This window comes from Lactuca virosa, chromosome 3 (assembly GCF_052849685.1).
Source record: "Lactuca virosa cultivar CGN04683 chromosome 3, Lactuca_virosa_CGN04683_v6, whole genome shotgun sequence".
In the NCBI taxonomy this organism is placed as follows: Eukaryota; Viridiplantae; Streptophyta; class Magnoliopsida; order Asterales; family Asteraceae; genus Lactuca; species Lactuca virosa.
Genome location: NC_136428.1, coordinates 397935320 through 397960049, shown reverse-complemented (window position 1 = coordinate 397960049; position 24730 = coordinate 397935320). Strand labels below are relative to the sequence as shown.

Sequence of the window (24730 nt, the reverse complement as noted above, 5' to 3'; positions counted from 1 at the left end):
AATTCTAAAACCTAATGTTTTGAAATGTTTCAAAACTTGCCCTCAAGTTTTGGAATTTAAAATTTTATTAATAGTTTAATTATGTAATATTTAAATTCTAAAACTCTAGTATTTTGAAAAGTTCAAATTACACCCTCATGGTTTTGTTAAGTTAATTAAAAGTTTAATTAAAAGAGAAAGTTAATAAAACCACCTAGTATTTTAAAAGTGTAAAATACACCCTATACTATATATATGTAACATTAAAAGTCTAATATTATATATATGAGTAAAGAGTCAGTCTTACCGTTAGTAGGCATCATTCACGAAGCTGGTCTATAAGGGGTGTTTAAGGAAATTACCTATAAAATGGCGATTGAATGGGTATCCACTCTTACCCACCGCACTCTTGACTAGTGGAGGGTCGTTATCCGAACGGGTAGGATAGGACGAAACCTTCCATTATAAGTATAATGAAGTACAAAGTAACTAAATGCTTTTACAAATTCCCAATCTTAGTTACTTTAGGGCAAAATGTGAATTTGTATGCTAATACATGGAATTACACTTCGTACCCTTGTCAAACGTTAGTGGAGCGTGTGTAGCTAACCGGCACACTAATTTGGGATTGACATTGGTGGCGAAAGGTGGCTCGATGTTTATCATAGATCAATGGAGCGTGTGTGGCTAACCGGCACATTGATTAGGTGATAGTAGCAATTGGGTGCACCACGTGATTCGTATGGTTATTCACACCTTGTTTGTGATCCTCGGCATCCCAGTCACAAATAGAAGGGCATAATCGAGATTAAACATGCCATTGAAAAGTTCAATGAATCTCAAAAGATCTAGGAGTTTCAATTCATTTAAAACTTAAATTTCTTTTTCGTTTTTTATGGTGGGAATTGGTAAATCGTCATTTACCTACCTTCAAGTATTCTGCAACTAGATTACGTCATCCTTCTTCTAGGTTGTAGAATGTTGTGTTGGATCCTAGCCTTGATGTTTCATTTGGGTGTTACATCAAGGATTCTTGTCAACTAACTGGAATTTTCTCCCGTTTTGTAGATGTCTAAATCTTACAATGGTCTTCCCAAGTCCCTTGGAACAAGCTTTCAAAATGAAGATGACGTTCCACGATACGATCAAGGAAATGAGAGTCATGCTTCACTTCCTCCACCTCCTCCAATTATTCTCCCTAACCCACAAGTTCAAAGGCTTGAAAAGTTCAAGCTCACTCAAGCCCTATTGGCAAGTAAACACGAAGATGGGAAACATGTGTGTGCACACATCTTAGAGATGAAGTCACACATTGATAGGTTAAGGATGATGGGTGTCGATATCTCAGAAATGTTGGCTGTTGACTGGGTTCTTCAGTCACTTCCTGAATCATATAGTGAGTTCGTTAGAGAGTACTATATGATGGACCATGACGTGACCCTCATTGATTTGACCTATTTGCTTATAGCTGCTGAATCAGAAATGATTTGGCGTGCTGATCGAGCAAATTTGTCTGGCAAATCAAACTCCCAAACTTCAATGGACATTGAAAATAGTGACATTGGAAATCCAGAAAAGGTAAATTCTGATATAGTTTCTTGTGCCATTCCAAAAGAGTCCATCTGCTTCTACTGCCAAGAGAAGGGGCATTGGAGACGAAGCTGCCCTGTTTACCTGAGAGATCTAAGAGATGGGAGAGTCAAGACGTATGGCTCTACTTCAGGTAAAATCCAATAACTAACTCTATAAGTTCCTATTCTTTGATTTTCAATACATGATGTGATAAGATTACATTTTGATGTTTTGTAGGATCGAAGAAAAGAGAGGAAGCTTAAGGGAAGAAGTAAGCTGAATCTGATCGTGAAGAAATGGATTTCGATCGCATTGCTTGAAGATCGGATTTTTGAGCTACTACTTTAGAGTTAGAATAGATTGCTTAGAAATTGAAATAGCATAGTTTTCATTTGAATTGCATTGTAAGGACAAGTTTTTCTGCAATAAAATAAATTTTGATTTCGTCCTATTTATTTATCCTTGCAATGGCATATGTGAAAATGGATGTTTATGTATTTCTAATTTTAACAATGTTGAATTGGATGTGATTCTTGATTATGTTATTTGTGAAATGTCGAGGATTTGCCAAATAAGGGAAGATTCTCATCGCCCAAGTTTCAGTTGGACAAAAACTTGGAGTCATGGAACTTGGTTGCGTGATGAATGAGAAACTTCATATTTGGAAATTAGACTAATTCTTTGACAAAGTGTCAAGAGAAGGACTAGGAGATCGAGTACACTAGGTTGTGCGTTGATCAAGTCCACCACAAGAGTGATAAAGATATTCGTCATGATTTACTAAAGTTTAGTAAATATGGTTATACTTATAAGATTAAGTATAATTCTGAGTTGATCGAAAGAGTTTCAATCAATAGCAGAACGAATAAGAAGAATCAAGTAGGCAGAAAGATAGAAGTTTCTCCATTCCAAGAAGAAGGGAGAGTACCTTTTATTGTGTTTTATGATAAGTCTTAATGATTAAGAACCATATATCAATTGATCCTCTAAGTGAGTCTTAGTGCATTTGTATGTCTAAGAAGAGGAATCGAGAATTATGGAAATGGTTAAATCAAGAAGTCAATCATACTTCGTTCCAATATTAAGTCTTAGAGTCAAGATTGTGACTTGAGTGACAAGTCTTAAGTAGGTTTATAACGCTCGTCAGATGTGGAATTTGGAAAAGTTTTCTTATTCTTGCACATTTGAAATTGGTAAGTTGTGATGTCTTGGATAAGACAAAGACCAACTAGAACCAATTATGTGAAGTGATAGTCTTGATAAAAACTACACTAACTCTTGAATATTTGTTTTGTCAAGAAATGTTTCTTGACAAGAGAATCTTATATGTCAAAGAGTCGGTGGGAGTCTTAAATGGTCTTGAAAAGTTTCAAGAACAAATCAAGAGTTAAACCTAGTTGATCATCACTAGCACACGACTTGAGGTCTAAAGCCTATCGTGGATGACATACTCTTTTTCTGTGTCATTCCAATTGAGTTAATTATGCATGTGACTTCTATGAGTTCTCATTTGAATGCATAAAGACAAAGCACCTTGATCAATGGAAATTACATTGATATGTAGGGGTGAGTTGCTTGGAAGACATGGTGGGCACTCGTGTTACCATGAGGCAAGAAATCAAGATTGAACAAGTTCAGTCCATATGGTTTTGAATTTGTCGCAAACTTTCGTTTTGACAAATTCACATGGATAGGAACACATACATCATAAAATCTAAGTGTCATAAGGTTTTCCTCCTTCATGAAAATAATTGTGAGGAAATGCTTTCACTAAGAGAGATTTTAAGAAGATAGCAATTGTGAAAATTGTATTCTCAAATTCGATTATGATTATGGCATCCCTTTTCATAGTTCGAATTGTGAGATTTGACAATTGATCTGAACATTTGGGACTTAGTTACATAAATTCTGAATTGTTTAGACACACATGTGAGCTATCTAAGGCAAAGGTGTATGAGCTTAAAAAGCTTTGATAAAGGCTTATCAAAGCATTAGTTTTAGAAATATGAACTTAAGGAATTCAATAAGCATTGTTTTCTAGAAGTTCAATTGTTTTCTGAATACATGTCAAAGCTAGTGGGAGCATAAGTGTTATGCTGATAAGAAAATAATCATCATGTTAGTGGGAGCATGATTATTATGGTAAGTATTGCAAGTTAGCAATATTAATTATAGAAAACAAAGATTCACTTTGCAAAGTTGCAAGGGTTGAAAAGTTGTTTTGCTATAATTAAGGGAGAGAATATTATACTTCGTTTCAAAATTCTAAAGCTTAGATCGAGAAACGTTAATAAATATAGTTAAGGATACATAGTTCATTCTCAAAATTCGATTATGATTACGACATCCCTCTTCATAGTTCGAATTGTGGGAACAGGGCACATAAAATATTATGGCAGAAGGCTGATAAAGTATCACGTCTTTATGTGAGACATTATGCATCGTGACCAATACGCTTCGGGTATAGGATCGATTGCATATGCTATAATATTTGACCATTCTAAAATTTTCCAAATGCGTAGGGCATTAAGAGGGAAAAAGGACTAGAATCGGTTTTGACTAAAATAATTAAACAACTATCAAAGGACGATCTGAGGTTCACTGAGGATTTGTCGCTTGTGAGTAGTTGGAAGTATAGCACTGGATGGACTATATTGACATTATTATGAATATATAAGATTCTATTAAGAATGAGTTGTCATATGGCAAATAGGGAAATGTTTCCATTAATGGGAGTTGGATATTAAGAAATATGTCTAGATTAGAAACTTTTATGCGAGAAGGATGTTCAAAGGAATGTACTTTGAATGTGAGACTTCACGTCTATGGAATTGTCTTGTAACAATTTCCAATAGAATACCTTGTAATTTCATTAGCCAGGTCTTGGTGACTTTTGTGCTATGACATTACGAAAGAATCATTGCATAAAATGTTAGAATCTGACATATTCTAAAAGTGACAAGAATTTGGTATTCTTATACTAATAAAGATTAGGGGATTGTGAAATGAGTTTCATTGGAAAAGTTTTTCAATTGATCTATTTCACAAAGTATGGACCATAGGAAACCAAAGTGTGCATGCTTGGAGCATGGGACAATTGTGGTTATAATTCGAGTAATAAGTTGATTTTCTGAAACAGTAAGCAATGAATAATGAGTAATCGATATGATGTTTAAATAAAAGTGTTTTTATTTATGCTCAAAAGTTTTGGGACCATATAGGATTAATATTATTATTGCGTTTCATTTTGCATGTTTTGACTTCCAGAATAACTAGGTTATTCGAACCTCCACAGTCGGTCATACGTTGGAAGTAGGTATGAAGGAAGACTGTCATGAATCTGTCTGTAGATTGTCTAAAGTGTTTAGACATAGCACAAGTTTGCTGCAGAGTTCATGAGTGCTTTGATAAGATTAAAGTATTGGATTAAACCCACGCTCACTTGAATCACTTCATGGTTTTATCACGAGTGATTGGTGAGACGATAACATTGTATATTCTTGAAACCGAGACGTGTGAGTTGTTATTTGCTGGTCAGTTGCACATTGATGATAAGTAAACGCACCAGTAACTTGGTGTTATAAAACTTATTGTTGTGTGTGATTCGATTAGTAGGTGCAAGCAAGCATTTGAGTCAAAGTTTATCCATTCCTTTTACCCAAGGTGGGATAAAAGCGATATCTGTGGGCCCCTCGATGATTTAGTGATGACAAAGGAAAGTGCTCGGCCGGGCCAGGACTGATTTGATTTGTTCAATTAGTCAGTCATCATAAATCGGAAATCGGGAAACGACACATAGACTGAGAGAATGATTTCAATCCATGTCTCATGTCTATACGATATCTTGTAGAATGGAGGAATATATAATCCCTTATCTAAAGGACACGCGTATCTGATAAGATCAGAGTTGACAACGGCTTTTGGAAGCTACGATTGCTGATCAGGTTCTGAAGTCATACGCAGAATAGTTATTAGACTTATCCAAGTGGGAGACTGTTGGATTAGTGTCTAAGTCCATAACTATTTTGATATGTACTTGACCCGATTATGAGCATGGTCCTTTTGGGTTGCCTTCACCATAGCAATATGTAGGATGAATTAAGGAGAGAAAGGTTTAAATATGATTTATTAATATATTATAAGAATAATATATTAAAGGAGAAATCATATAGTTTAATTAATATTAGTCAAGAATTAATTTTGTGGCTAAAAGAGATTAATTGAACTTAGGGGACTGGATTTGTAATTATAAGATAATTACGATTGGGCTATGGATCACCTAATAATATATAGGTTGGACGAATTCTATGGGAAGCCCATTAGAAATCGTCCAAGGGATATGTTAAAGGAGTCCATGGGCTGCTTAGGGCCTAAGCAGCCAGATTAGGGTTTCCTAGTTGTAAACCCTAATAGCCTACATGTATATAAAGGACCCTTAAGCCCCAAAAATGTGGCTAAGTAATCCTTTAGGGTTTCCAGCCGTTTTTGGTGCCTCCTTTCTCCTCCCTCTTCATCCAAGTTGCTTAGTGGTGTTTGTGGCTCCATTAGAGGTGCAACACTTGAGGCACTAAGCTTTCTGAAGCCAATCAAAGCAAGGATTGATTGTTATTGCTATATAACAATCAAAGGTAATTACTAAACCCTTATTTCAGTTCTTATTTGATAGATTTAGGGTTTGTAAGTCTTGGATTCATTGCATGTACAATAGAGAAACCTAGATCCAAGCATTAGGGTTTGTATGAGCACATAGGATTGTTCTTATGCTTAAAACCCATCAAAATTGATCCAAGATCTTACACTGTTTTGTTCACAAGAGGCGAAGGTCAAAGATGTTTGTTCGCTCTGGCTGATAAGCATTTGTTCTCCACCGCATGCTTAGAGTACATTCTTGAAATTATACATCAGTGTGACCAGAACAGTGAGGCAGATAAGAAGTTGTTTACGGACATGCTTCGGTGGTATATTCACCTTCGTCAAACTCTGCTTGCCATTATACCGAAGCTATTCAAGACCGTGACGTCATCTGCTCCTGCTCAACCAAAGTAGTCTCTCGCCTCAATTGGCGCAAAGGGGGAGATTGTTGGGTTTAAAGGGTTGCGCCATTGGGCCTTAGTAGTTCAGTCCATTTTGTACTCTCGGTTTGGGCCTGTCCAACCGTGTTTATCTTTCTAGGGTTTAGTATATAAGGTGCATGCATGCATCCTTGTCATTAACGCTTTTGATTATTATCATATTAATTGTATTGTAAACCCTAGCACACCTCTACAGAGGAAGTTCTTAATTGAGCTCTTATGAGGTGTGACTATATTTTAATCATTCGACATACGGTTGATTAATTGCGTGTTCTAGTATTTGTCATTCTTATTGATTTACCTGTTAAAGATCTAATCGATCTAAAGAGTATTCAACTCTTCATAAACACTATTACATGCCTATATATGCCATTATATGTCATTTAGGACTCGTTTTTGCCTCGGAAATTCATTCGTGGAACTTCTCATCCTTACACGAATCTTCAATTGAATCACCCACATAAGGTGAGTTCATACCCCTATAATCAATCTTTTAAATGTTTTAAATGCTTTTAAGGGGGGGGGGGGGGGGGGGAATACAAGTTGAACACAATGATAATTGTGTAAATGTTATCTGTGATAAACATCATTTTAAAGGATTTCTTATGCTTTTATAAGTGATCAAATCATTTCAAAAACTCTTTTAAAGTTATGTTACTTTGTTGTTTATAAAACTCTGTTTTTAAAGTACAATGATAACTAAGTAGATAATCGAGTCTTTTATACAAATCAGAGACAGTACAAAACAAGCATACTAGTAAACTATAATAGGTATAGTTTAGGGGTTCAAAACATACAATAACAAGAACAGGGAGGAACATACAATAACAAGAACAGAAGAAACATACGATAACAAGAACAAGATAACAATAATGTGAAACCACTACTTCACGGCTTAGCAATATACTTGTTAGGTCGCGTTTTGTAACCAGAGTCTCCTGGAGGGAGAACGGACATTGTGTGTATAGATCTATACGGGACTGACAAGCCCGCATCCCGACTGTTCGCTACAGTTTGGTCGGCAGGCCAAGGGGTGACAAATGTCACATCAGTTTCGACGCCAGCAGGTTGTCGTGTTAAACACTTGTCAATCAGTATGGTTATAACCACATCACATCTTAACCTTAATTAACAAACTGGTTTTAAGGTAGTTAGTGCTTCAGTAGTTACTTTATACAATATTACTGAATACTTTCATTTTCCCATTACATTCATATAGTGATATTCTCACATAAAAGGTAATGCAAACTATTTTCTAGTAAAGATAGTCTTAAACTTGGGAAAACTTACATCATTACAAAAGACAAATAGAATAGTCGAGTCTTAGTACATTCAGTTAGAAGGGGGCCTATAATGCTAACTTTATGATTCCTCGGAAGATACATCAGGGATATATATTAATCGGGTCCGGTAGACAGTAGAATGTGTGCTTTCCGCTTCATTTCTTGTTCCTTGTTTGGTTGTGGGCTTAAAGCAGATGCACCCAGTCTACTATCTATTCGATCTTAGTTATATATATTCCGTATACACCATGTAATCATAAGGAGTACCAGGTATGGGTCAGGTCATAGTATACAAATTCAATATACCATTTTCTAGTAAAAAAACATACTTTTTCAGATAGAACATTTAGTAGGCTAAACTAGAAACTTATCAACAAAAGGGTTTAATCCATTTTATTAGACCAGTATAACTTAAAGGACCTTTAGTGGTTAATTCTATAATACCTTAGTTTATACATCAGGGTTATATGTAATTAATATCTGATAGGCAGTTGGATGTGTGCTTTCCGCCTTACTTCATGTTCCTTGTTTGGTTGTGGGCTTAGGGCATATTCACCCATTTAACTTTCCATTCGATATTAGATTCTATATAGCTAGTATAAACTAAGTGATTATAGAAGGACTATTGTGGTTACCATTTTTACTAAAGGAAATATATGATTTTCTTAAAGAATGTTTTCATCAAATATAAAGAACTATTACAGTTAACTCCGTAAGTACCAAATGAATACGTCAGGGTTATATACAGTGAAGACCTAACAAACAATGGGATGTGTGACTTCCGCCTCATTTCCTGTTCCTTGTTTGGTTGTGGGCTTAGGGCAGATTTACACAATCGATTGTCTGTTTGATCTGGATTGTATATAAGTTGTATCCATTTAGTACTCATAGAAGGAATTGTAGAGTCATTTTTACTTATCTATCATTATATCAGAAGATATAGGATTTTCTGGAGGAACATGCGAACTTTTCTAAAAAGAACTTTCAGTTTACTTTACATCACTAAAATTACTTATGAACTCACCAGCTTAAATGTTGATCTACGCTTTCAAAATAACTTGTATTCTCAGGAGAATAGTAGACAGGTTCGCGCACTTGGATTCAAAAGATGGAGCATAGTAGCTTCATGTCTTGTTTTGTTATTTACTTTTGGAGCCTATCTTATGTGAATCTCATACTTTGTAAACAATTTCATATAAATGAAATGGTTGTTTGTTACTTTGATTACTATAATGCATGTGTTGTGATACTAAGCATGACGTCCTCCGCCCCCGAACGTTTCCGCCGTTCCGGTTTGGGGGTGTGACAGAAGTTCCAGCCAACAGTGGAACCACCATCTCCCATTTGTCCTTCAACCAGATCGCAAGCATGAATCTTGTCACGGAGTATAGAAGCTAGCTCGTGTAGTTTGTGCCCCAGAGCCACCAATATGGTAAGAGGCTTTGCAGATACGCTGCTTGAGTTGATAGTGTCCCCATCATTGCCATCACCGACCAAGACCCCTAGACATTGATCGAAATGGCAGAGGGTGTTTAGACTGCGTTGATTTGTTTCCAGTCGCTATCATTCTTTCTATTTCAACGATATATATATATATATATATATATATATATATATATATATATATATATATATATATATATATATATAGAGAGAGAGAGAGAGAGAGAGAGTGTGGGATAAGGTACAATGGGGTTGGGTGGGACACTTTTTATTTTTAATTTGTTTAAAAGTTTAGTAAATATTAAAATAATGTGAAAAGAAATTAAAGGTTCAAATGGACTTTTCAAGTATTTCATGGACCAAAACCGCAGAGACCAGTTTTACAGTTTTGTCTAATAAATATCAAATAGCATGGCTATGGAGTAATAAAATATCGACCAACCCTTTGTGGTTAACTTACAACACAGTCGCCAGAAAACCCTAATCCACTCTCCATCGCCGCCATAAAACCCTAATCGACCATACCTTTTTTTTTGTCAGAGGCATAAAAACCCAAAGGGTTTTCAGCGCCACCTTCATTAAAGTTGAAGATATGGTTTTCAGCGCCACTGAAACAATAGATCTCGCTTTGTCTTGTTCGCCGTAAAATCGAGGGTTTTTTAGGAGGTTCAACATTGGTGGTGACGTTGACATATTCTGGCTACTGCTGATGGTCTTGACCGGTGTGGTGGTGGCGTTCATATCTTTAGTCGTCGACGACGTTTATATCTATGACCGGTGGTGGTGGTGGTATTTCTCTTTGTGAAAATCATGTAGAAGATGAGTATTGTAGAGAAGAGAGAGAAGGACGAGAAAGGGGGAGAGGTGGGGTGGGGGTTTTATTTATTTATTTTTAATGTTTTTTTAATCGTTGTAATAAAAAGAAATGAAAAAAATAAAATTAAAATGTTAAATATGTCATTTGAAAAAAAAAAAAGACAAAACTGCACAAATACTCCCCGTGGTTACCTAAAATTTGTCACTTTGGTCTAAAAAGGTTTGGACTAGCACCACAGATCCAAATTTTTCATTTTGTTGCGAATATGGTCCAATTTGCTTTGAACTTTTTTATAATGACGATTTTTCTCCGTATTATTTTATTTTTTATTTTTCTTTTATTACAACAATTAAAAAATAATAAAAAACATAACAAAACTAAAACCCATTCTAATACTCGTTTTTCTCCCTCTCTTAAAATGCTTACTTCAAAAGACCACCACCACCACCAGTTAACACCATCGGTCACCACGACTTCCACCACAACCGGTCACTACCATCTGATAAACTTAAACTAAATTTCCCATAGCTGCAACTCAAACTCAAAATTATCATATTTTTAAACTCTCACCATGTATCTCTTTTCCTGATTTATACACACATATACAAAGATGAACAAGATGAAGATATGGAACCAGATGAAAATTTGAACCAACTTCTAACTCAAACACACACATAGAACAACCAATCTCAATTTTTCTTAAACATATGAAGATCAAATCGGATACACAACACTCATATTTAACAAGGTCAACATAAATCGACACACAAACACTCCATAACACACGAACAATCAGATTTCTAAAGCAAGAATAACAATCAGATTTGTAAACCCACAAGAATACCTGATTACAAGATTTGTAAAATCACAAGAACTAATTACCAGATTTGTAACACCCTAGTATTCTCATATAAAAAATCCAAAAATTAACACGAATATAGATTTGTAAACCACACTGATGAACCTGAAAACGAATACACACAGTCGTTTAAAATTTTCAATATTTGTAAAAAAACCTAGAACCGTTGCCGCCCTTCTTGCTGACGGACGTCGGAATCGCTCTCTGATATTCTCGATTCACCTTCTCCGATAGCAGAAATCCTAACCATTGCGTTCTCGCCCTTCTTGATCTGAAAACCTGTGCAAAATCGTCTTTCTAACACGTCGCTTCCGTTTTTCGCGTTTCCAGATCTATAATAAGTATGCAGATGGTGTTGCTCCGACAAAAGGTGCGGCTCCAACAACAATAGATGGTGGTGGTGGTCTGAAAACCATCGAAGAAGATGATCTCCGATGGTGAGTATCTCCAATGAGAATGAAAGGAGAAAGAGAAATGATGGTTGTCTGATTTAGGAATCACGTGGGTGGTGGGATTATATTTTTTCTTTTCTTTTTATTTTTAGTTTTTAATCAGAAAACTAATAAAACATATAAAAAAAGAAAAGAATAAGGGCAAATCCGTCATTATAAATATTTTCAAAACAAATTGAATCAAACTTGCAACAAAATAAAAAGTTTGAATCCCTGGTGCTAATTAAATTTTTTTAAAGCAAAATGACAATTTTCGATAAACTATACAGACCATTTATGTAGTTTTATCAAAAAAAAAAAAAAAAAAAAAAAAAACTCAAAACAATTAGACCAAATTCTTAATAAAATCAAAGTTTTGAACAGGTGCTAATTCAAAACTTTTTTTAACCAAAATGGAACACAAGACCATTTTTGCAATTTTGTCGATTATTTTATATACATAATTTACCTAAATAGTAGATACATTGCTTTTTTCCATGTTTACCCTCGTTTGTTTCTCCCCCCTTTCCCTCATAGCCCGCATAACCCACCAAAATCGCTGCTGTACCGCCATAGCAATCCATCTTCTCCGTTGATCGTTGCACGAATCTTCGTCATCGCGGTTGCTGTCCACCTCCTCCGAGGAACTCAGGTAATAAATCGCACAAATTTCCCCCTTTCTTCCATTAAATCGCTGCTAGATCCCCATTGTGTATTTAGTTCTCATTTTTTTGAGCTGAAAACCAACCAGTCAACTTACTCGAACTCGAAAATCATAAATCTTAGAATAAAACGACTAGTCGAACCATGAGTAGGTCTAGAAACGACATATGAAAACATAAACAAAAAAAATTGTTCAATCAGGTAACGTGGTATCCTTTATTTATAAAGACGCTGCATTGCATATAAGGTGTTCGAGAAAATTCCTAAGTGAGTTCTTTGCAACTCTACAGTATTTTTTGCATCTGTGTTGTCTGTACTCTGAGATTTGTTCTTAGTATTTCAAGACGCATAGTCAAAGTGCGACTTCATGTTAAAAAAAAACCCTAAATACGTTGATAAAAAATCGATAGTTCATTAAATAACACCAAAATCAAAATTCAAAACTCACATTACTTCATCTAATCTTGAAGAAATCAGCATGCAACAATCCAAGGATCCATTTGAAGTAGTGGCTGAAGAACACGAGGAATCACCACCCAATTCACCAACTGCTCATGATGAGACTGAACCCCAAACTCCCAATGCACCACCAGTAGTCAACTCTCAGGGTGCTGACGTGGACAATACAATCCGTTCTAGAAACCCACAAAAATCAGCTGCCACGTCAGCAACTACCAAAATGGGGAAAAACAAAGAAGATGATGATGAAGAAGAAGAAGAGAACATGGATGTTGAACTTGGAAAGTTACCATCATCCAGTGATCCTTCCAAGATGGCCAAGATGCAGTAAGTATTTAATCGATTTATTTATTTATATTTTATCTCAAAAGGGTAAAATGGGTAAATTTTTTTTATAGTTTAGCTAAAAATGTAACATGTCAAATAAATAGAAGGTTATTACTTAAAGTAATTTCTATAATTTAATTTATTTTCCCAGGTCTATTTTGTCACAATTTACAGAGGAACAAATGAGTAGATATGAATCTTTCAGAAGATCTGGATTTCAGAAATCTGTCATGAAAAGGGTATGTACGTCTTTTTCTCTTGTTTGTCTGTGTAAAAAGACGTAATTACCCTTCTCTAATATTTGTAAATTGTAATTAACATTTTTGGTGTGAATGCAGTTGTTAGGTAGTATTACTGGAAGCAATAAAATCTCTATGCCCATGACTATTGTGGTATCTGGAATTGCAAAGATTTTTGTTGGTGAACTTGTTGAAACAGGTAGAAATAATTTTTATGTTATAATTTTATTTTTAATCACACAATTTTTTATTTAAAATTGTTTTAATCACATAATTTCATCCCATTTCATGATGGAATGAAAAAAAGCACCCTATACTAGATAGCTATGAAAAATATGAGATTCTTTATTAAGTTGTTACTTTTGCATTAAATTGTTCATTATGACGTGTATGGATGACTTTTGTAGCGAAAGTGGTGATGAAAGAGAGAAAAGAGAGTGGGCCCCTCAGGCCATGCCACGTCAGAGAAGCATATAGAAGGCTTAAATTAGAAGGCAAGATACCCAAAAGATCAGTTCAAAGGCTTTTTCGATAATCATGTTGAAATGTATGATCTACAAAAAAAATGTTTTGTTTGTAAAATTAATATATGTATGGTTTGTTGTAGAATTGCTCTAGTTAAGTCATTAAATATGCATGACCTCGAACTTTATGAGTGTAACATAATATATGGCATTAGATCGTGTTAGAATTGAGCTTTGTGTTATTCCCTTTTTGGAAGCGTCAGATCTTTTTTTTTATTTTTATTTTTTTTATACGTAGGTTGTGTTTTGTAGACTAGGTGAAAAGTTGATAAACAAGCTGATAGTTGATAAGGTTAGTTAGAGGGAGTGGGGCCCTGTCGGTTTTATTCTTTTATTTGAACAACTAAATTTTATAAAAATTAGAATTTAATGAATTGAATGGAAAATTACACCACTTAATGCATAGAAAAACATATTAAAACACTTAAAGCACAATGAGAACTGGGGTTTGTAGAATTTTTTTTTATTATTTTATTTATTTTTAAATTCTGGGATTTTATAAATTCTTGGAGAAGATATTTTGAAGCTAGAGTATAAATGGTTTGAGAGAAGTAATTGAAATTAATACCCATTAAAAATGGTTATAATTTTGAAGGCGGAGTTTGATGTGAGTATTAATATTGGTTAAAAATGGTTAAAATTTCAAACTTTTTTTATTAAAAAACCGCTAGTTTTTTTTTAAGGGATAATGACTTAAAAGGGTAATATATTTTTTGATTTATACACATTTGATCACTGAGTTTTTTTTTCGTCCACATTTACCCCTTCAACTTGTTCAACTGTATACATTCAGTCCTTATGACCGGCTACTCCAAGTTACCCGGTAAAAATGACTTAATAGGGTAATATATTTCTCACTTTGTACACATTTAGTCATTAATATTTTTGTACACATTTAGTCCTTTTTTTTTGTTTGCAAAATAAGTCATTTTTTTGTACCCATTCAGTACTTATTAATGATTTTTTAGTTTTTTCTCACGAAATCTTACGTAGGACATTCATTAATGAGGTGTATGGGTCTTTTGATGCTTATATCCATCGCGATCTCGACTACTTTGTTGCTTAGGTCATGTGTTCTGAACGTCATAACTTCTTCATATGATCTCGGATTTTAACGATCTTTATATCCATGCGTTCATATTTTAATCTACTACAACTTTCATTTAGATTACTCCCATTAAAAAATAATATATTTTTACTTACGATTTTTATATCCATACGCGGTGATGGATTTAGTATGGTCCCGATGTTGCACCGACAACACCTGTTTTTTCTGTTCGCAGTGGAAAAATTTTCGCTTTATTTTTTACGTTTATACGTATTTTCCATGTATCGACAACACCTATTTCATCTCGGCAGCACCTACTATGTATTACTGCGTCTTCCCATGTCCATACGTTTTTTATGAATGCATGTATGTATGTTTTTTTTATAAAATCGTTAGTAAAAATATATTACATTTTAACGGGAGTAATCTTAATGAAAGTTGTAGTAGACTTAAAAAATGAACACGTGGATAAAGATCCTTAAAATCTGATATCGTATGAAGAAGTTACGATGTTCAAAATACAAGACCTAAGCCAAACCACAAGATTTACGCAACCAAGCAGTCGAGATCGCATTGGACATAAGCATCAACAACCCCAAGCACCTCATCAATGATTGTCTCACGTAAGATGTCGTGAAAAAACCTAAAGAAATCATTCATAAGTACTGAATGCGTACAAAAAAAGGACTTATTTTGAAACAAAAAAAATGTTAAGGACTAAATATGTACAAAAATCTTAAGGACTAAATGTGTACAAAATGAAAAATATATTACCCTATCAAGTCATTTTTCCAGGCTAACCTGGAGTAACAGGTCATAAGGACTGAATGTGTACAGTTTAACAAGTTTAAGGGGTAAATGTGGACGAAAAAAAAACTCAGTGACCAAATGTGTACAAATCGAATAATATGTTACCCTTTTAAGTCATTATCCCTTTTTTTTTTAAAAAAAATCAACAAAATTTTTTCTATATATACACACACAGTTTAAATTACACGAAATTTATATAAATATGGTATCTTACGATTAAGGATGTGCTCGCAACGAGTTTCTAAGAAAAAACACGAGCTAAAGGAAAAGTTTCGTTTAACAATACATGTTTTTAACTTTTTTTTTTCAAAGAGCCACTTATTCAAAAAAATTTGAGAATTTTTAGCTTTTGATTATATATTGCTTTTTACACTTTTAAAAGTTTTGATCTAGTTTGTCGAACAACTATATATAAATAACAACTATTAGGGACGAGCATCAATTCGGAACCTGATCGAGAACAGAAAAACCGGAAACCGAGAAAATAGAGAACCAGGAACCGGACAGAATACCCCAGTCCTGTTCCGCTTCAGTTCTACAAGTAAGTATGCCTTTAAGAATGTGTTCGGTTCCAAACCCTGCCCGAACCAATTCCAATTCTGTTTTTTTTTTTTTTTTTCGGTCCGGTCCGATTCCACCGTATAAATGCTCATCCCTAAAAATTATACTTTCAATTTTTAGTAGTTTTAACAAACAAATCTAATACTCAAAATGCAAAGAATTCCTTTTTTTGTCAACTCCTGGTGTTACGGTGTGGTTCCTCCCCCTCACCAAACATTTGAAAATTTTCTCAAACAAGCACCTAATTTCTCGTACCAAATTCACAAAATCCCCCATTTCTCTATCCAATTCTTACAACAAAAATGGAATCAAAGCGTCAATTGATTGATTCCCTCACCTCCCACATCTCTCTATACAATTCCAACTCACCATCTTCATCATCAAACCCTAACCCTAACCCGAGATCCTCAATTCTCAAATGGTTCTCATCACTCACACCTCACGAAAGACAATCCCACCTCACTATCGTCGACAAATCATTCACACAACTTCTAATCCAAATGCAATTCAAACTCAAAGATCATGGTCATGGTTCTTTCATCATCCTCCCTGACATCCCCTCGTCTTCATCAAACCCTAACATCCCCAGTTTCTGTTTCCGGAAATCCCATGGGCTGCTAAAGAGAATTAGCCAGGTTTCGAAGCCTGAGCGGTCTATTCGTGAATCGGTACAGTTGTTTGATTCGAAAGAAGGTGAAAACTTTGGTTCTTGCTGTTCTACCTCTTTAGATTCTGTTACGGTTAGTAGAGATTTTGTTCAAAATGTGGATACGTTTGTTGAGGCTATGGATGGGGTTTCAAATGACGAGTTTTTGAGAGGGGAGGAGAGTGTGTTGTCGGGATCATTGGATTGGATGGAGTTTAATTGGTTAAAGGCGAAAGGGTATTATAGTGTGGAGGCGTTTGTGGCCAATAGATTGGAGTTGGCTTTGAGATTGTCATGGTTGCATTTGAATATTGGAAAGAAGAGAGGTGTGAAATTGAAAGAGAAGTCTATTTGTGCAGTTGCAGGTGTGGCAGCAAATGCTTATTGGAGGAAGAAAGGGTGTGTGGATTGGTGGATGAAGTTGGATGATCAAATGAAGAACAAAGTTTTTCGAACTGTGTTGGGAAAAGCTACAAGATTTCTGGTACTTATCTGTTAAACTCCTTTATTGTTTGTGCTCTTGATTTAATAACGATTATAATTGGTTAGGGTCAAAATAATCAGGTTTGGATTATTCCTCAGATAATAATAAAAAGCTTATTATTTTCAGACTCAGGAAATTCTAAATGGAAGAAGTAGTGGTGTTGAAGATGACTTGAAGACCATTAATGGAGGAGATAATGATAAACAATCCTCAAGATACAAGCATCCTCTATTTATCTCTCAACATGATAAATTATCATCTTCAATATCTCATAAATTAAATCACCTTTTACTTGTTTGCGAGATTTCAACTATGATACAAGCATTTGAGCATAGTCAATTTGATGAAGGAGTACTTTTCTTTACCTCATTGGGTTCCATTAATACAATTTCTGATTGCATATTAAGAAGAATACGAGGTTTGCTCATGGTGGTTTCACTTGATTTCACAAAACTTGAGCTCCTTGAAGATTTTGGGTCAACAAAGTCAACCAAGAATCCAGAACCAAAACTTGTTTCTAGTAAAAAAGGGAAGGTTAAAAAACAGATTCCTGTTCAAAGATCTTTCAAGAGTAATTCCATTCCTGAGAAGCCTTCCAAGGTGTGTTTTTAGTCTTATTTATGGTATTTAAATATTTGTACATCCTTTTAAAACCAATTTTTTCTCTTGAAAATTATAGAACATGGCAACATACTTTACTCTTTTTACCAATAAAGGGAATATGCTATATTTTTACCCATAATAATCAATTGTATTCATTTGACCCTTTTTCGGTTTTACCTGGTATACGAGTTATCCCACTTTCAAAAATTACACTTTTGGCTCAAATTTTAAATTTTATTACAAATTTGGTCTAAAGTTTACACTTTTGGCCACAGATTTCAAAAATTTGTTACGAATTCATCATAAATTTAGTTTCTTTTTTACATCTTTTTATTCAAAATTTTGTTTTGAATATGTTCTTTTTGCTGTATAAAATCTTATTTATACCAAAAAACATATTTTCACATAAAAACCTTCCTTCTATATAAAAACCTTTTGGCAACTGGCCCAAACTTCAAAATTTTGTTACGAATTCATCCTAAATTTAGTTTTTTTACATCTTTTTTTTTCAAAATTTTGTTTCGAATATGGTTTTTTAGCTGTATAAGTTCATAATTATACAAAAAAAGATATTTACATTTAAAATACCTCCATTTTTTTCTATAGAAAAGCTTTTTTTTTAAAAAACATTTTTGTATGCAAAATACCTATATTGGTAACACTAGTAAAGTACATTGCTATTTTCTGATTTTTTTTTTCTGTTAATATTTCAGGATGATGGAGATAAATTGGGTAGTATACTTCATGAAAAGGTTATTGAAAAAGAGACTCTATCCACACCTGAAATGGTTGTTAATGTAACAGTTCAAACCACCTCAAAGAAAGGCAAAAGAGCAAGAAAGAAACATAAAAAAGATGGCATAATTGTAAATAACCCCACCAAAAGCATCGTTTCCCAAACTACCCCTTCAAAACCCGTTTCATCACCCGTTTCTCAAGACCCGAAATTGGTACCCGAAATTCCAGACACCAAAATTACACCAAATGCCATTCTCACTGATGACAATTCAACAGAAGCTATCAATTCTTCCAATGTATCACCTCTTGAGAAAGTGAAAGAAAAGACTAAAATTACAAAAAAAGAAGAAAAACCAGTTGTCAATGTTATCCATGGTGGAAGTGGAATAGTCAACTCTTCTAGAAACTCTCCATATGAATGGCCAAATAATGGTCCTCAATTATCATTCACAAACTCACACCTCCCTACAACCACTGATCGATTGCATCTAGATGTGGGCCACAACTGGCAAAATCATTACCACCAATCAGGCTTTTTACACACAGTCAGAAACCGGACAATCGAAAACGGGTGCACCGAAGCTATGGTGCACCATCGCCCCATTCCAATGAGCTTAGATTGGCCACCAATGGTTCACAGCTTCAATGGCTTACTCCCTTTTATGCCAAGAAGACAATCTTTCAAACAAATTCCCACTCCTCAAAATGATGACACCCGGAGATTCTCCGGCGAGTCAAACTTTGACTCTCCGGAGTTCGTGGAGGAGCACGATGGTCAATGGGTGGGTGAAGAAGACTTTGCGGTTTCCGGGATGGATTATAGTCAGTATTTTGGTGGTGGAGTTATGTATTGGGATTCCTCCGACCACCCAGTCACCGGATTCTCCCGCCCGCCTTCCCTGAGCTCCGATGACAGCTCGTGGGCGTGGCAGGAAGCCGACATGAACCGGACTGTTGATGACATGGTTGCTTTTTCATCACCTTCGGGTGCATCTTTCTGTTCGGCTTTCGATCCAATCGGATACGTTATCCCCGGAGAAGTCACCGGAAAAGTCACCGATGAGAACATCAACATGAACGTGAATGTTTCCGGTTCTTTGGACATCGAAGCACCGTATCCGATTTTGCGACCGATTATTATCTCGCGGGACCGGTCGCGGGAGTTTAAGCGGGCCCACACGTACGAACATAAATCGCCGTGTGTGCCGCCTAGCAAACGAGAAGAACCGCCGCTGGTGAAACGGCCGCCTTCGCCGGTGGTTCTTTGTGTCCCGCGCGGTGGTGCGTCGGTGGTCGGCGGTGATTCGAGGAAGCAACGCGGGTTTCCGACTGTTCGTTCCGGTAGCTCGAGTCCCCGGAATTGGGGCGTGAAAGGGTGGTTTCATGACGGAATTAATTTCGAAGAAGCGTGTTTGAGAGTAGATGGAAGTGAAGTCGTTTGGCCTTCATGGAGAAAGAAAAGTCAATTACCGGGAGCTTTGATTGCAATCTCGCAAGAAAAACATCCGGATTTGGCGATTCCGCTTCAATCTCCGGAATCGGAATTAGATTCCACCGTTCGTAGTTCAACGATTCCGGTCATGCACAGTCTTTTAAACGACGAAATCGACTCGTTTTGTAAACGGGTCGCCGGAGTAAACTTGACCCGGAAACCGTACATCAACTGGGCGGTCAAACGGGTTACCCGTTCGCTTCAAGTTTTATGGCCGCGGTCCCGAACTAACATCTTCGGGTCAAACGCAACCGGGTTATCTCTCCCGACAAGTGATGTCGATCTCGTGGTTTGCCTCCCTCCCGTTCGAAACCTAGAACCAATAAAAGAAGCCGGAATCCTCGAAGGTCGGAATGGAATCAAAGAAACCTGTCTCCAACACGCGGCTCGGTATCTCGCGAATCAAGAGTGGGTGAAAAACGACTCCCTCAAAATCGTGGAAAACACCGCGATTCCAATCATCATGCTTGTCGTCCAAGTTCCTTTCGATGATTCCATTCCGGAGTTGACCGGAATGGAATTGATCCGAATCGATATAAGTTTCAAAGCACCATCGCACACCGGATTACAAACAACGGAATTAGTAAAAGAACTTACGGAACAGTTTCCGGCCGCCACCCCTCTCGCGCTTGTCCTAAAACAATTTCTGGCTGACCGGAGTTTGGACCAATCGTATTCCGGTGGTTTAAGTTCTTATTGTTTGATTTTGTTGATAACACGTTTTCTTCAACATGAGCATCATTATGGGAGACCAATTAATCAAAACTTTGGAGGGCTTCTTATGGATTTTTTTTACTTTTTTGGAAACGTGTTTGATCCACGTCAGATGCGGATTTCGGTTCAAGGGAGTGGGGTTTATATAAATAGAGAAAGGGGGTATAGTATTGATCCGATTTATATAGACGATCCTTTGTATCCTGCGAATAATGTTGGAAGGAATTGTTTTAGGATTCATCAATGTATAAAGGCGTTTGCGGATGCGTATTCTACTTTGGAGGATCGGCTTTTGTCTCTCACTGATAATTGTGATTCGAGTAAGTTGAAGCTACTCCCGTTGATTATACCGAGTGTTGGTAATTCGTAGATGAATGTTGACCTATTTTTGATGATGAGGAGGGCATTTTCGTCTTTTGCATGGATGAGATATCGGGGCAACGGGCAAGTCCATGTTCCACCTTTTTGATAATCAAGAGTACCAATACCAGTATCAATATCAGCTTTTTGGATGGGACAAAAGATTTGCAGTTTTTGTTCCACTGACATCAGCTAAACACACTGGATTTTTGGATGGGACAAAAGATTTGGAATTTTTTGCTAAGTGACATCAGCAATGGAATGGGACAAAAGATTTGGAATTTTTTGCTAAGTGACATCAGCAATGGAAGTACAAGTACAAGTTTTTTGGATGGGACAAGTTTTACAAATTTTGTACTATTGACATGCGTGCCAGCTTTCTGGATAGGACAAGATTTGCAGTTTTTGTCCTATTGACATCAGTATTACTTTGTGTCAGCCTTTTTGAATGGGACAAAAAATTTGTAATTTTTGTTTCATTGACATCGGTTTGAGTGCCAATCCAAGTCCAATGCATGTCAAATGCAGTATAAGACCCTACATAGTTAAAAGAAGGTAAGTTATTTGTTCTATGGAATTATTTCTTTATGAGTCATCGCTATTTGATCAAAGAAGGATTTTTTCTAGGGCATGTTACGTTAACCCACCATTGGTTTTTGATGTAATAAATAATGGTTATATACAAGAAATAACATTGTATTTTCATTTAACCTTTTTTATAATAAATCTTTCTTGCAGGCTTCATGGAACTACAAAATGATGGAAGTTTTGATCAGATTGTGCTTCTCTGAAGGGTTTATGTTTCCAGATGCTCTTTTTTCTTTTTCTTTCTCAAATTACATAAAACTTGATGAAGTTATAAAAAAATATGTATTTTGGGGCTTACAGAAAGAATCATGTTAGTGGCTTTTCGTAGCTGTGTGCTCAAAACAAATTTTGGGAAGTGTTGTTCATGTTCCACATGGCTATGTGTAAAAATAAAGTTTGACGTAATGTCGAGTTTATGCAATTTTATATATATTGATGAACTTTTTCGAAGTGAAATTTCATTAACAAAATGAGTTGCACCTTGTGTTTATCAATACTATGCCGAGTTGTAACTTATATATATATATATATATATATATATATATATATATATTCAAAGGGTAAAAGAAAAAAAAAACCATCACCCACCATCGTTTCTCTCTCTCTCTCTCTCATCTTCTTTGACCACTAGTCACCACTTCACCATATGGTTTGTTTTGGGGATATCACCCTCACCAGTGAAACCACAAACACAACCATCACTCGTTCTTGCCCTTTACTCCAATTGGTCTACTTCACCTCCACCACCACCACCACCATCGTTTTCGCTGACACAACACCTACATCGATTAAGGCAATCCAACTTCCCAAACTACTTACATCACAACTTTTCGTTGAATACAAACCGACCAATAACTTCCTAAATAAAACCAGATTGTTTTTTTTCCCTCTCATCAATGATGCTTCGCTAATGGAGCTGGTACCGTTGGGCATGGTGATCAGAAATGAGCCACCGAAGAAGTTTAAAAACAAAGAAGATGACAATGAAGGCATCTAGCAACATCGATGGTAATGGAATGATGAGTTTTTTTAGAGAATAAATTGCGATGGTAAGGGGAAAAACAGGATGGGATAGATTTATGATTCTTCATCTTTTATATTTTTAAGGGGACAAATTTGCACAAAAAAATGGCTCTTTGTATATTTGTTTCTTCTTTGAATCTTGTTCCCATAAAAAATTTGTTCCCTGTTTTGCAAATCGAGTTTTAAGTTTGTAACAAAGTATAAACTCAAAGAACAAACTCAAGAACACAAAACATTCACAACATCAACATTTCATTCACTATGAAACAGTTGGTTTTCATCATACAAAATACAAACAAAAACCTCACTACAATCACACTCAGACTCTCAGATGTAAACAAGGAATCAAAATACACACACAAACGTGTTTTTACAGAAACCCTAAAACGGAAACCCTCTTACGAAGAATAAGAGACAAACGAGAGAATAACACTGAAAAATATCTTGAGTTGTGATGCGAATAATCACATATTACACTTTAAATACCCGGGGCAACATATAACCCATGGACTACCCATGGACCTGGATCAGACTTACAACCCGCGTGCACACACCTGCATATTCAAATACACAAACATAGCCCCTACACAATTTATAACTTAACACAATATAGCCTTCACACTCAAATTATAAGTTTGCTAAATGTTATAACACTTTCAACACCCCCTCTCAAACTTATCATTTGACACAATATTACTTTACTTACCTGCAAACTTATTTTGAAGACCAAGCCTTTTTGATAAAAAATCATGTTGAAAAGAAGTTAAAGACTTAGTTAATATATCTGCATTTTGATTAGATGAATCAACTTTAACAATTTTCGAAATTCCATTTTCTATTTTTTCTCTAATGAAATGAACATCAATTTCAAAATGCTTTGTTTTCTCATGGAAAACAGGATTCAAGGCTAACTTTATAGCAAACTCATTATCAGAAAACAAATTTACAGGAGTTAAACTCTTGTAACCAAGATCATTCATGATTTTTAAAATCCACAAAACTTCACATGTAACAAAACCCAAAACACGATATTCAGACTCGGTTGAAGATTTGGATACAGTGCTCTATTTCTTACTTTTCCAAGACACAAGTGAATTACCTAAATATACTAGATAACCTGAAACAGACCTTGTAGACAAACACTTAGCCCAATCAGCATCCACATAACCAACAATATCAAAAGAACTGGATTTTGATAAAACAATACCTTTCCCAGGACAATCTTTTAAGTATCTTAATACTCTAAAAGCAACATTTAGATGAGACTTTTTAGGTTTATGCATAAACTGGCTTAAAACCTGAACTGCATAGCTTATTTCAGGCTTTGTTACTGTAATAAAAATCAATTTACCTATAAGCTTTTGAAATTCTGTTATATTATTCACATATTTTGAATTATCATCATTATCCCTACTAAAAACAAAATTTACCTCCAAATGTGTTTTAACAGGTTTACACCCCAACATTCCAAATTCATGCAGTAATTCCAAACAATATTTTCTCTGATTTAAACACACACCATTACTTGTAGGCAACACTTCTATTCCCAAAAAATATTTTAACAACCCTAAATATTTTATTTTAAACTGAGACTTAAGGAACAATTTAATATTTTCAATCTCTATACTGCAATTTCCAGTTAAGATAATATCATCTACATATACCAATAAGATCACAATAGTGTCATTTTTGAACCTCACAAACGAAGAATAATCACTTATACTTTGAACAAATCCAAATTTAGACAAAGAAGCACATAATTTTTCATTCCATTTTCGAGGAGCCTGTTTTAAACCATATAAAGACTTTACAAGTTTACATACCCTGTTGTCATTTTTAGTATGATATCCTTCAGGTAAAACCATATATACGTCCTCAATTAAATCACCATACAAAAAAGCATTATTCACATCAAGTTGGTAAAGAGGCCAGGAATTACTAAAAGCAACACATATAAGAATTCTAATTGTAACAATCTTAGCAACAAGAGAAAAA

The 24730-nt window shown here is 35.3% G+C and overlaps 2 protein-coding genes across 2 annotated transcripts; both read left to right on the top strand.

Moving 5' to 3' along the window:
* Positions 1-11942: 11942 nt before the first annotated feature.
* On the top strand, positions 11943-13839 carry LOC145167742 (transcription initiation factor TFIID subunit 11-like). The gene is made up of 5 exons (XM_079086978.1): positions 11943-12108; positions 12590-12905; positions 13057-13144; positions 13244-13343; positions 13552-13839. Exons 2-5 carry the CDS (start codon positions 12598-12600, stop codon positions 13677-13679), a joined length of 624 nt encoding a protein of 207 aa, XP_078943104.1. The 5' UTR covers positions 11943-12108; positions 12590-12597; the 3' UTR covers positions 13680-13839.
* Positions 13840-16235: 2396 nt separating this feature from the next.
* MEE44 (Nucleotidyltransferase family protein) lies at positions 16236-22182 on the top strand. The gene is made up of 4 exons (XM_079086977.1): positions 16236-17217; positions 17344-17817; positions 18534-21679; positions 21863-22182. The coding sequence occupies exons 1-3, from the start codon at positions 16390-16392 to the stop codon at positions 21132-21134; spliced, it is 3903 nt and encodes a 1300-aa protein (XP_078943103.1). The 5' UTR covers positions 16236-16389; the 3' UTR covers positions 21135-21679; positions 21863-22182.
* The last annotated feature ends 2548 nt before the right edge of the window (positions 22183-24730 follow it).

Bases quoted from the DNA above. Each gene is read 5' to 3' on its own strand.
- LOC145167742 (XM_079086978.1), top strand. From the start codon at position 12,598: ATGCAACAATCCAAGGATCCATTTGAAGTAGTGGCTGAAGAACACGAG. The intron at 13,145-13,243 runs GTATGTACGTCT...GTGTGAATGCAG, and splicing joins AGAAATCTGTCATGAAAAGG to TTGTTAGGTAGTATTACTGG. The intron at 13,344-13,551 runs GTAGAAATAATT...TGACTTTTGTAG, and splicing joins TGGTGAACTTGTTGAAACAG to CGAAAGTGGTGATGAAAGAG.
- MEE44 (XM_079086977.1), top strand. From the start codon at position 16,390: ATGGAATCAAAGCGTCAATTGATTGATTCCCTCACCTCCCACATCTCT. The intron at 17,218-17,343 runs GTACTTATCTGT...TATTATTTTCAG, and splicing joins GAAAAGCTACAAGATTTCTG to ACTCAGGAAATTCTAAATGG. The intron at 17,818-18,533 runs GTGTGTTTTTAG...TTAATATTTCAG, and splicing joins TTCCTGAGAAGCCTTCCAAG to GATGATGGAGATAAATTGGG.